The 13,078-nt window shown below is 49.8% G+C and overlaps 1 protein-coding gene across 2 annotated transcripts in view; it reads right to left on the bottom strand.

Moving 5' to 3' along the window:
* The window catches only part of PILRA (paired immunoglobin-like type 2 receptor alpha), a 15,440-nt gene extending 10,392 nt beyond the window's left edge, over window positions 1-5,048 (bottom strand). Inside the window, exons 1-3 of one of the 2 annotated variants that reach the window (XM_015564539.1) lie at window positions 4,578-5,048; window positions 3,888-4,277; window positions 902-1,105 (exon numbers count right to left, since the gene is read on the bottom strand). In XM_015564539.1, the coding sequence (XP_015420025.1) occupies window positions 902-1,105; window positions 3,888-4,277; window positions 4,578-4,641 (658 nt within the window). In that variant the 5' untranslated portion in view covers window positions 4,642-5,048. The remainder of the gene's footprint in view (window positions 1-901; window positions 1,106-3,887; window positions 4,278-4,577) is intronic. The other variant, XM_006764672.2, reaches the window with a different exon arrangement.
* Window positions 5,049-13,078: the final 8,030 nt, after the last annotated feature.

The following is a 13,078-nucleotide window of genomic DNA, read 5'->3' as shown; positions in this document are numbered from 1 at the left end:
GGGGGGGCTTGGCCCACTCCCCTGTCTCCCGCTCTGGGTCCTGCAGCCGTCACCTCCGCAGAAAAATTGGGATTCATGAAGCACGGGCAGTTGGGAGAGCCGGGTGGCTCCAGCGCTCCAGGGTCACCTCCTGCCTTCCTGGCCCTGGGCTGGATGGCTCCAGGCGGTGGGCAGGGCTCATGCTAAGGCAAGCAATGCCGCTGATCCCCCGCCCACCCCCGGTCGCACACAGGAGTGGGCCCCCTGTTTCTGGTAGGCTGGCAAAGTGATCGGCACCGCTTGCCTTGGCCGCAGCCAACCCCCGCCCCCGCCCCCCATGGCACACAGGGGCCTGGATGGCGGCTTGCGCTGTCCTACCCTGCCTTCAGTATGCAAATTAGCCGCCATCTTTGTTAGGGGTTAACCGCCATCTTAGTTGGCAGTTAATTTGCATATCGCCCTGATTAGCCAAGGGGAAGGGTATTGGTTGTATGCCAATTACCATGTTTCTCTTTTATTAGATAGGATAGATTACTCCAATTACAAGCCAGGCCCTGGAAAAGGTGTACCCACTAAAGTTTGCTGACTGAGCCAACTTTCTGTCCCATCTGCTCTCTCCTTACTTTTCTCAGGGCAGATCCTCCCCTCCCCATGAACCAAAAGGTGAGGACTAATGATAAATTATTAAGTCAAGAACCAAGACCTGGAAAAATGATCAGATTTGTGGAGAGGGGTTTGTCTGCAGTGGTGATTGCTCACAGACACCACTTGAGGAGAATGTTAATACCACTTGAAGTCCAGACCTCACCCCAGTAAGATTTTGCAATTTTAACAGGCTCCTGTGCTCATTCTGATGCAGGTGGATTCAGAGAAACATCTGGTTGGGAAGATTGGAGAGAGAGTGGGGTCTGTGACCACTTACCTTTGCTTCTCCTACACCTGAGGTAGACTGCCAATCCCAAAATTGCGATTATGAGCACGGCACCCGCCAGTGCCACCCCAACTATCGCTCCTAGAGTCAGGGGCCTAGACCCTGATGTCCATTTGTCCCCCGAGACACTGAGGCCATCTGTGGTGGTGGTGGTGGTGGTGGTGCTGGTGGGGTCCTTGGTGGTTTTCTCGGTGGCTGAGAAGACATGAGAAACAAGCAAATTCTTCCTTAGAGGACTGGAAGTATCTGGGTGAAACTGTCACATCCTGTTCCCTAGTTTGGGGAACACTGGGGGTAGGGAGCAACCCTCTGAAGCTCTCACACCAGGGGAGGAGTAACAAGGTGAAATGCTGAAGGCTTATCACATACATCATTCAGTTCAAATCCTGAATCTACCACCGATTAGTGGTGTGACCTCAGAACCTCATTTCATCACCTACAAATAGAGATAACTAGATCACAGGATTAAAAAAAAAATTATTGTGGCAAAAGACACTATAAAATTTACCATTTTAACCATATTTTAAAAAATATTTTTTATTGATTTTACAGAGAGGAAGGGAGAGGGATAGAGAGTTAGAAACATCGATCAGCTGCCTCCTGCCTGCCCCCTACTGGGAATCGAGCCCACAACCAAGATACATTCCCTTGACTGAAATTGAACCGGGACCTTTCAGCCCACAGGCCGATGCTCTATCCACTGAGCCAAACTGGTTATAGCACCATTTTAACCATATTTAAGTGTACAGTTGAGTGGCAGTAAGTACATTCACATTGTTGTGCAGCTCTCACCATCAGCCATCTCCAGATCTTTGTCATCTTCCCAAACTGAAAATCTGTCCCCATTAAACAACTTCTCATTACCCTCATCCCAGCCCTGGCACCCACCATTCTACTGTCTGCGTCTATGAATTTGACTACTCTAGATGCCTCATATAAGTAGAATCGAAGAGTATTGCCTTCTGCAGGATTGTTTTAATAAGTGAGAAAACATCTGTAGAACACTAGTATATACTAGAACTATGTTTTAAAAGTTACATTAATATATATTGAACTTTAGTTTCTACAAACAGATTGTACCTTTGTAGATGTTTAATGTACCATTAAAAAACTGATATAGTACTAAGCCACAGAAAAAATCTAACTCTAATAAAATCTTTAGTTTAGCATGGATCAAACTCTCTGGCTACTCTTGCTAGAAAATAATACAGGAGATACGGAGAAGGTGCAGGAAGAATAAAACCAAGTCTGTTTGTGTAATTCAGGTTGTGAGCCACTTTATAAATGATCTAAAACCAGCTCGTGGCCAAGACAGGGCAGTGGATTTTCCCAGGCTGGGAGGAGTGATTCATCACTGACATAGTCAAAGTTGCCAGCACAAGTGATTATAAAAAGTAAATCGAGCCCAGCCGGGTGTGGCTCGGTGGTTAGCATCAACCCAGGAACCAAGAGGTCACCAGTTCAGTTCCCGGTCCAGGCCTATGCCCGGGTTGCGGGCTCGATCCCAGTGTGGGGCATGCAGGAGGCAGCCAATCAATGATTCTCTCTCATCATTGATGTTTCTATCTCTCTCTCCTCCCTTCCTCTCTGAAATCAATAAAAAGATATATTTTGTAAAAAAGTAAATCAGCTAACCATGCACCCCTTTATGCTGGGGCCTGGGAGAGAGCCCCTCCCCCACTAACCTGGAGACAGATAAGCCACACCTTCCCACCTTCAACTTCCCCCAACCCAGTGAGTAATATAGGAAGATCTATTAATACAGCACACCCCATAGTAGGTTAAAATAGGTCAAGACAACAAGATGACCAAGTGAGACTGAGTGGCCAATGGTTAAGAGAGGAGGCTCTGGGTTAAACTGGGTTCAAATTCCACCTGCACCATGAAGGTGACTTTGTGTAGGTGTAAGCCTCAGTTTCCCCATCTGGAACAGGAAGGTGATTGTGGTTCCTACTATAATTGCAGGGTCGTGGTGCAGGGTAACTAGGGCGATGCATGCCAAAGTGTTCAGCTGGGACAAGGGCACATAGCCGGGAGCTGCCTTGTTGCTGATGCAGAGGGGCCTCTGACGACCAGGACAGAGAGAGAAGGGGCCAACACAGGGCTTTGTGTGGTGGGAGTGAGGACTTAGGGGTGTTGCTGTGAGAAACAAAAAGAATTCAGAGGGCCCTGACCGGTTTGGCTCAGTGGATAGAGCATCGGCCTGCGGACTGGAGGGTCCTGGGTTTGGTTCCAGTCAAGGGCATGTGCCTTGGTTGCGGGCGCATCCCCGGAGGGAGGTGTGCAGGAGGCAGCTGATGGATGTTTCTAACTCTCTATTTCTCTCCCTTCCTCTCTGTAAAATTCAATAAAATATATTTAAAAAAAAGAATTCAGAGGATGAAGATGGGAAGAGGGAGATGGGGAAGGAAAGGAAAGAGATGGAATTGGGGAAGGAGCATTGAGGGCCATGTTCTGGGGAGCAGAGTGAGAAAAGGAAGCAGAGAAATTGGGACAACAGGTGCTGGGGTGTTACCAGGGGTGGAGGGAGGGGTGGGAATTCCTTGGGCCGCTATTGGGTCCCTCCTGTGTGTGTCAGGCTGAGCTCATGGCTGTGGGGGGACACAGACGTGGGGCTAGCTGGGGCTCCACCTACAGACACAGGACAAAGGAAAGCCAGGCCACATCCTGTAAAAGTCAAGTCCGCCTGGAGGACATGGGGTGAAGGCAGGAGGCAGGGCTGTAGCCCCAACTTGGAGCAAGAAGGAGGATAACCGGGGAGCCTGGGAGGTCTGAAGTCTGGGGATGGCGGTGGGGCTGGATCTACAGGGCAGTGAGGGAGGGGCAAGGAAGGCAGCCCACGTTTGGGGAGATTACGGTGAAAAAGGTAAAGTTGGCAGAGGCTGGGAAGCAGTCAGGGGCAGGGAGAGGCGTTTGAGAGAAAGTCAGGAAGAGAGGCGCCTGGACCGGTCCCAGTGGCCGGGGCAGCAGGACTCACCTCTGGTGATGGTGAGTTTGGTCCCGGGGATGGACTGCCACCCTTTCTCGCCTTTGTTCCGTGTGGTCAACTGGACTCGGCAGAAGTAGCTACGTCCATCCTCTCTCCGCAGGTTGGAGATCCGGAGGGAGCCGTTCCTCTGGCCCTTTGCCCAGTTCAGGGAGAGGCGGTTTTTAAAAGCCTTATGGGTGAACGGCGGGGTTGTGTTGTATATGAACTCTCCATGGAAATTTCTCCATCTCCAGGATATACGCACGTTGGGGTCACGGGCTAACTCCCAGGGGTAACAGAAGGAGAAGGGGATGTCGATGGAGCCACCCTCAGGGGCTGAGAGGTGCTCTGGTTGTTTGACGTCAAAATCAAGGTTTGAAGTGCATTTTGCTGAGCCACCTGGAGGAGGGAGGGAGAGGGAGGGACTTTGAAGCCACTTGGAGGGACCGAGAAGATAACCCCGGACCATTGGACACCCTCACCTACGGGCGGAAGTGTGGCAGGTAATAGGACTGGCCCTCTGGCTGGGCGTCCCCTCTCCAGGCGGGTAGAAAGGAGGGTGAGGGATAGGGGGGGACCCAGCACTGTGGGACCAGCCCAGCCCACTGCTTGTGGCAGGTGGGAAGCCTGGCTGGCCACAGCCCCTCCCTGGGGCTCCCCCGGGGCCCTGGTCAGAGCCAGGGGGTCCTGGCCACTCACCAGCCTGCAGAGCTGCTGGCGGCAGCAGGGGCAGCAGCAGGGGCAGCAGCAGGGGCAGGCCCATCGCCTCGCTCTCCTCGCTCTCCTCGGAGGATGAGAGAACAAGCAGAGCCTCTAGGCCAGAGGGGAGGCTCTGTGGAGGGGCTGCCTCAGGCTAATCTGACCACCGGAGAGGCAGGACCAGGCTCCTTCCGAGGACTGGAGGGTGGGAGCCCTCCCCAAACATGCCTGCCCAGGATGGGCAGCACTTCCGTTTATAATCTGGCTTCTTCTTTTCTGATATTGCCAAAGAGCTTCCCCTGTGGTCAGTGACCAAGAGCCATGATCTCGGCCCCCCGGGCCCCATCTTCATGCTGATGAGTGTGGTCCTGACCAGGGCTGCCTGGGACCTCTCCTCCCACCTCAACGCCCTGTCTCTGCCAGGGGCTTTCCCATCTCCTTAGGAGCCAGTCCCGTCTCTGTCTCTCACTCGCTCTCCTTTTCTCTGCTGCTCTGAGTGCCTCTCAGCCTCTGTTTCTCTCATTGCAGGGGAGGGGCAGCAGCAGGACCAGCCCAGGCTCTTTCAAGGGAGGAAAGGCAGCCAGGAGTCTGTCCAGCTACAGCCCCTGGAACAGGAGGAGGGAGGCGCGAGATGCCCCCAGCCCCAGCCCCAGCCCCACCCCAGGTGCATCCAGCTGGCTCTTGGCCCCTCGCCCTCCCCTGTAGTTCACAGGCAGAAACAAGACCCACAGGCCCCATTCTGTTCCCTCTGCATCTCACACCCGCGCTGGGATAAGAGGTGAGTGTGGTCTGACACTTCCATCTCCCCAGAGAGTGGCTTTCTGGAGGCCATGCCTTTGCCCACAGAAATCAAGTGTGGATCTGCAGGGCCCTCTGTTCTCACCCTTCACATATGAGACAACCAAGGCTCAGAGAGGGTGTGCCCAAGTCTGTGACTCTCAGGTGATGGGTCCAGGACTGGAACTCCGCTCTTGGTGAGTCCACAGAGCCTTCTGGATGCTTCTACCTGGCTGCACCACAGTCTCTAGGCCTCAGCACCAGAGTGCAGAGCTCTGGGGTGAGCCGCAGGAGGCTGTATTTTTATAATGCTCCTTAGATGGTCCCATCCACCGCTGTGGGAGCACTGGCTAATCCAGAGTCTTCCCTGGACAGAGGGGCTTAAGGCTCAGAGCAGTAATGGGTCACCCCAGGGACAGTCCTGGGACCTTCCCTACTGGAGGGCACTGCCCCCTGTGACGTGGTGAACATGGGTGAGACGTTGGGAACTGGGACCTTTGGTGACTCACAGGAGGCTCTGCCCATTGCCTCCCCAGACTGAGGTTGCCATCAACTTACTGAGTAGACTGTGGGAGTGGGTGGGCATGATTTCATCAGAGGAAGTGGCCTTGGCCTTTTGGAGATGGAAGCAGCAGACCAACTTCCTTTTCAATCCGTTTCTTCCCCAATCCTAACAGGTTTCTTCTCCATTTCTCCCACAGCCGGCCAGGCAGCCCCCACCTCTCTCTGTGTCTGTTTTTCACCCCCTTCCTGCTAGGCCTGAGAAGAGAGGTTTCAAATTTTTATGGAAGTCTCTTATCTGACTCAGCCACAAAACATCCATTGCCTCATTTCAGCTTTACAGTATTCTGTGGTGGGTGTATTGTAATCTCCATTTTACAGTTGAGAAGGGAAGTTGAGGCACAGAGCTTAATGTCATTCAGTCCTCGGGCTGTGAAAGACGCTTGGGTGGCCTGGCCAGCGTGGCTCTGTGGTTGAGCATTGACCTTTGAACCAGGAGGTTTTGGTTTGATTCCCAGTCAGGGCACATGCCTAGGTTGCTGGCTGAATCCCCAATGTGGGGCATGCAGGAGGCAGCCGATCAATGATTCTCTCTCATCACTGATGTTTCTATCTCTCTCTCCCTCTCCTTTTCTCTCTGAATTCAATAAAAATATATTAAAAAAACAAAATCTCAATTTAAAAATTGAGCTAAATATTTGAATAGATATTTTGTCAAAGCAGATATATGGGTAACTAATAAGCATGAGAAGATGTGTAATATCATTAGTCACTGGGGAAATGCAAGTGACTGCCACAACGAGGTGTCATTAAACATCTATTAAATGACTAACATTAAAAGATTGACCAGACTGCCTGTCAGCAAAAATGTGGAGCAACTGGAGCTCTCAGACACCACAGGGGATGTGAAATGGCACAAGCACTTTGGCCGTGACCTTGTCATACACTCACAGGTATCGCAGTGCTGACCAGCTACGCCAGCAGCGCCTGGGAGCTTGTAAGACATGCTAATTCTCAGGTCCCACCTTGACCGCTGAAGTTGAGGACCACTGCTCTCGGAGTGTGATCGAGGGCCTGCCTTGTGTGTCCCTTTAATTTTCACAGCAGTTCTGTGAGATGCAGGACTTTATGCTCACCTTACAGAGAAAGAAACACAGACTCCAAGAGTTACCTCACTCCAATTTCCTCTATTCCTCTGGAGTTTGAACCACCCTCAGGTCTCTGTGCCTAGTGAGCTAGATGCTTAACCGAATGATTGCTCCCAGACCCCTCACAGTCTAACCTCCCTCCCTCTCCTCCCACAGCCTTTCACAGAGAAAGTGGTTCATCTGGGCCTCATTCAGCTGCTACTCATCAAGGTGTGGGGAAGCAAAGGAGAGGGATGCGGTCCCTGAGGTGGGGCAGGCCGCGGAGCCATGGCAGTGACAAGCCTTCTCTGAAGGACAGGAAAGGAGAGCCTAGGGGCAAAGTCTTGGTCCCTGGCCTTCCTCATAGACTGTGCCCTCTGCCGACATCCCCCTCTTTACTTCATCCTGTTTTCCATCAGGGCAGGGGACGCGGAGAGGGTTCGTCCTGGCCCTGGGTGCGCGCAAGCCTGCAGTGAGCCCCCCAGGAATTAGTGTCCAGCTGGGAAGGGAAGACTTGCCATGTGAAACAAGTAGAGGGAGGCCCAGACCCCACCAACTTAGAGCCGAAACAGGCAAGGATGACCCTCCCACTTTCTGGGTGCTGGGAGCTTTGCGATTGTATATATTAAAGATGTTTTCTTATTCGCTATATCCTATTTTTTAAATGTTTCTTTTATATTTTTAAATTTATTTTTGAAAGTCCCCTTTGTTTTTTTGTCCCCCGCCCCCATAGGCCCCCCTCCTCCCCACACCTTCCTTAGCCTTTGCCACACTATTGTCTGTGTCTATGGGCTATGCATATATGCATATAAATTCCCTGGTTAATCTCTCCTCTCCAACCCCCACCCCCATTTTCCCTCTGAAATTCATCAGTCTGTTGATGGTTCTATGTCTCTGGATCTATTTTCTTCATTAGTTTATTTTATTCATTAGATTCCACATAGGAGTGAGATCATGTGATACTTATCTTTCTCCTACCAGCAATACATTAAAAAGATCATACCCCATGATCTTTATTTATCCCGGGGAGGCAAGGCTGGTACAATATTCACAAATCAACAAATGTGATACATCACATAAACAAATTCGCAGACAAAAATCACATGATCATATCAATTGATGTAGAAAAACATTTGACGAAATCCAACACCCTTTTTTGATAAAAACTCTCAGCAAAGTGGGAATAGAGGGATCATACCGCAACATAATAAAGGCCATATATGCCAAACCTACAGCCAACATCATACTCAATGGGCAAAAACTAAAACCAGTTCCCCTGAGAACAAAAGTGGTTTTCTTTGTTGTTTTTTAAAAATATGTTTTTATTGATTTCAGAGAGGAAGGGAGAGGGAGAGAGAGATAGAAACATCAATGATAAGAGAGAATCATTGTTGGGTTGCCTCCTGCATGCCCCACACTGGGAATCGAGCCTGCAAACCGGGCATGTGCCCTGACCAGGAATCGAATTGTGACCTCCAGGTTCAAAGGTCGATGCTCAACCAGCCGGGCTATTTGCTGTATTCCTGATGCTCTGACATCCAGGGCCTCACTGAGCAGAAAGAGATTGCTCCTCCCAGGGCTACCTAATTCTCAGACATAGCAATGGACTTGCCCAGGAGCATGCCTTTCATATGCAAGCCTACCAGTCCAGAGCTCAGACTTCCATCCACCTCCTCTATCTGGCTCTTGGGCTCCTGGAGGCTAATATTCGTCTGCTTTAGTCGCCCATGGCCAACCGGATACCAGGCAACGCGGGACAGCCCTAATCCCCAGAGCCTGCAGAAAGTATTCAAACTGGCCACTCCTAACCCTGACCACCCTGCCTCGTCTTCCCTTTCTCACGGAAACGACAACAAAGCCTGCTGTCCATGCTTCCCCCGGCTCCCTCTGCCTCCTGACCAACCCTGGTGCCCAGGCCGTGGATTGGTGGTCCAATGTATAGTCCATATAAGGTACATGGTTAGTCACACAGGTATTTCTGGGCTGCAGGTTACGTCATACTCCGCCCACCAGTTGGGGGAAGGGAGGATCTATCAATTTTCAAATAACACAACTCTCCCAGCAGCCTCGGGAGCTAGGCAGGGTCTAGACCAGTGGTTCTCAACCTTCTGGCCCTTTAAATGCAGTTCCTCACGTTTTCGTTGCTACTTCATAACTGTAATGTTGCTACTGTTATGAATCATAATGTAAATATCTGATATGCAGGATGGTCTTAGGCAACCCCTGTGAAAGGGGTCTAGCAGGACCAAAGGGGTTGCAACCCACAGGTTGAGAACCGCTGGTCTAGACGTTAATGGTCCTCGTTTACACAGGAGGAAACGGAGGTCCTGAGTGAAATTATGAATCTCAACTGAGGCCACATGGCCTGTAATTGTCTGCTGTGGTGCTGGGGCTGAGCCCAGAGTCCACGTTCTCCACTGCTTTCCCACCAGTGACGGGAGTCATCTGGGCCATAAAACAACCAAAGGTTCCTGTGTTGTATTCCTGCCACACAGAGAAGATGTTTGAGGACTGCCTGGGGTACGGCTCACGGAGCTTTGGGTCCTTGTCACCTGGCACAGTGTGTGGGGCACTCATGCTGACCAATGTGTATGGGAGGAATGGAGAGGTTTTCAAAGGGTGGGCATCAGGTGATAGTGATCCATGCAGCTTTCCAGGCAGCGGGCAGTGCTTTCTGTCCTCACGCAGACCCTATAAGGGAGATGCTGTTATTATGTCCGCTTTACAGATGAGAACACAGGCCAGGGAAGGCAAGCCATTCGCTCCAGCTGTCTGACTCAGAGCCCGCCATCTGTAGTTTCTGCCTCTATCATAGTCAAACGTTTCCTTTGTCATGTGACTGAGACTTTCTCACATTTCAGCCTCCTTCTCCTGCCACGGGGCTGCATTTCAGCTCTAGTTCAGTCCGACAAATGCGGATTGAGGTTCTAGGAGGTGAGATCAGAGGGCTGAGAACCAGCAAGCAAAGGGTGACTCCTGACTTTGCTGAGCTCCCAGACTGGGAGAGGAGGAGACTCACAAAGAAGGGAACAGGAGATCGCTGTCTCCCTCCCTCTCAGAGCTGTGCGGTGCTGGTCAGTTTTCAGCAAACAGCTTTCCAGAAAGAGGTGCTGACTTGTAACATCTGCCAATTTCCATGGTTAGAAACTTCCTCAGTACCGGTTTAACTCCTGCATGGACTGTTTGTGTGTCCCCCACCTCCAATCCCCCCCACACACACACACTCCACTCCTAAATTTATATGTTGAAGCTTTAACCCCCAGGATGGCTATATTTGGAGATAATTAAGGTTAAATGAAGTCATGGAGGGGGGCAGGGGTACTGGCTGATCCAGTAGGAATAGGTCCTCATATGAAGTGACACCAGAATGCTCCTGATCCAATAGAATTAGGGTTCTCATAAGAAAGTGCTTTCACTCTTTCTCTGTTTGAGGATAAACCATGTGAGCACATTGCGCTACCCTCAAACCAAGGAAAGAGGCCTCAGAATGAACCCTACCCTGCTGGCCCTCTGATCTTGGACTTCCCATTCTTAAGTACTGTGAGAGCATAAGCCACCCCATTTGTGGTATCGTTATGAAAGCCAAAACAGACTAATGTAACTACCAGTGTGAAGTCATTGAATGTAGAGCTGGGAAGAAATGCGCAGTAGTCACTACATAGTATTCCCACCATGCAGATACAATAGCATAATTAACCTCAAGTGCATAGATAATACTAAAATATGATAAAATAAGTAGGAAGTGATGAGCTTCCTTCACTTTTGATATAATTTATCTGTAATTTTATATTTCATTTTTCTTTAACTATCTTAAAGTGTACAGTTCACTGGCATTAAGCACTTTCACATTGTCATGTGCATATTATTCAATTTAATAATGGCTGTGTTTGACAACAGGCTCACCATAGTCTTCTATGTCAGCAAGGGCATATCCCCCAGAGCTTTATGGCAGTTGGGCCCAGTTCCCTTGGGGCAGGCTGTGGGGAAAAGCACTCTGTGGGGTCAGAAGGGTGTTAGTGATGAGATCCCTGATTACAGGTTAGAAGTGTCACTGGTGTTGAGTTGTATGAGTTATTTTTAAAACATATTTTTTTTATTGATTTCAAAGAGAGAAAGGGAGAGGGAGAGAGATATAGAAACATCAATGATGAGAGAGAATCATTGATCAGCTGCATCCTGCACTCCCCCACTGGGGATTAAGCCCGCAATCCCGGGAATGTGCTCTGATCAGGAATTGAACCATGACCTCCTGATTCATGGGACTCTCAACCACTGAGCCACATCAACCAGGTTGTCTAAGTAAGTTTTTTATACATTTTGGATATTAACCCCTTGTTGGGGCTGCTGTTTGCAAAATCTTCCATACAGTTGGTTGCCTTTTTGTTTTGATGGTGATATTTTTGCTAGGCAGAAACTTTTTAGTTTAATATAGTCCCATCCATTTGTTTTTGCCTTTACTTCCCTTGCCTTTAGTATCCTTCAATGGATGATTGGATAAGGAAGATGTTGTACATATCTATATATATAAAAGCCTAAGTGACCGAACGACCGAATGACTGGTTGACTGGTCGCTATGATGTACATTGACCACCAGGGGGCAGACACTCAATGCAGGAGCTGCCCCCTGGTGTTCAGTGCGCTCCCACAGCCAACTTCCTATGGCCAGCCAACCTCCTGCAGTCTCTCCCCACTGCCCCCCGGCTTTCCCCAATTGGACCCTATGGGGACTGGGCGAGACGGTTCTAATTGGTCCCCGATAGCCGGCCAAGCCAAGGAACCCCACCCATGCATGGATTCGTGCACCAGGCCTCTAGTATATACAATAGAATACTACTCAGCCATAAAAAAAGATGCAATGCTCCCCCTTGTGACAATATGGGTGGATCCTGAGAATATGCTAAATGAAACAAATCAGGCAAAGAAGTAAAGAACCGTCTCTTTTCACACATATGTGGAATATAAAACTGAAAGCAACAAATGAACAAACAAGACAAACAAAAACTCATAGACACAGGCAACAATCTGGTGATTACCAGAAGGAAAGGGAAGTGGGTTGAAATATATTGTGATGTACAGGCCATTTTCATGGCAAATCTATATATATAAAAGCCTAAGTGACCGAACGACCGAATGACTGGTTGACTGGTCGCTATGATGTACATTGACCACCAGGGGGCAGACACTCAATGCAGGAGCTGCCCCCTGGTGTTCAGTGCGCTCCCACAGCCAACTTCCTATGGCCAGCCAATCTCCTGCAGTCTCTCCCCACTGCCCCCCGGCTTTCCCCAATTGGACCCTATGGGGACTGGGCGAGACGGTTCTAATTGGTCCCCGATAGCCGGCCAAGCCAAGGAACCCCACCCATGCATGGATTCGTGCACCAGGCCTCTAGTATATACAATAGAATACTACTCAGCCATAAAAAAAGATGCAATGCTCCCCCTTGTGACAATATGGGTGGATCCTGAGAATATGCTAAATGAAACAAATCAGGCAAAGAAGTAAAGAACCGTATGATTTCACACATATGTGGAATATAAAACTGAAAGCAACAAATGAACAAACAAGACAAACAAAAACTCAGGCAACAATCTGGTGATTACCAGAAGGAAAGGGAAGTGGGTTCAAATATATTGTGATGGGAGAAGATTTGACTTTGGGTGGTAGGCACACAATGCGATATATATGATGTATCATAGATGATGTACACTTGGAATCTATATCATCTTACTAACCAATGTCACCCTAATAAATTTAATGAACAACAACAAAAGACTTACTAGAGCCCGGGGTCAGGGTAAGACCCCTCTTTCCTGACTCTAGGGTTGGTGCAGATCCCAGTGCCTGTAAGGACCCCTCCCTGCACAGATCTCTCCCCTCCTCTGTGTCTGGATTCTGGTAACTACTCCCTAGGCCGTGAGGTGGAAGAGCAGACTTAGACTGGCCTTGGGCCACCCTAGTATCTCTTCGAATGTTCCCGCACCCTGCCCACCCCTTCCTTTATAACTCTCCCCCTTCTTAGGATGTCTTCTAATTGCCCTTGTCTGGGAGAGCCAGGCACACGGTCAGGGCCTGCCCTGCTTCCAGACTGGATAA

This window comes from Myotis davidii, unplaced genomic scaffold (genome assembly GCF_000327345.1).
Source record: "Myotis davidii unplaced genomic scaffold, ASM32734v1 scaffold901, whole genome shotgun sequence".
Classification (NCBI taxonomy): domain Eukaryota; kingdom Metazoa; phylum Chordata; class Mammalia; order Chiroptera; family Vespertilionidae; genus Myotis; species Myotis davidii.
Note: the sequence above shows the minus strand (reverse complement) of the source record. Positions and strands in the feature narration are given on the sequence as shown.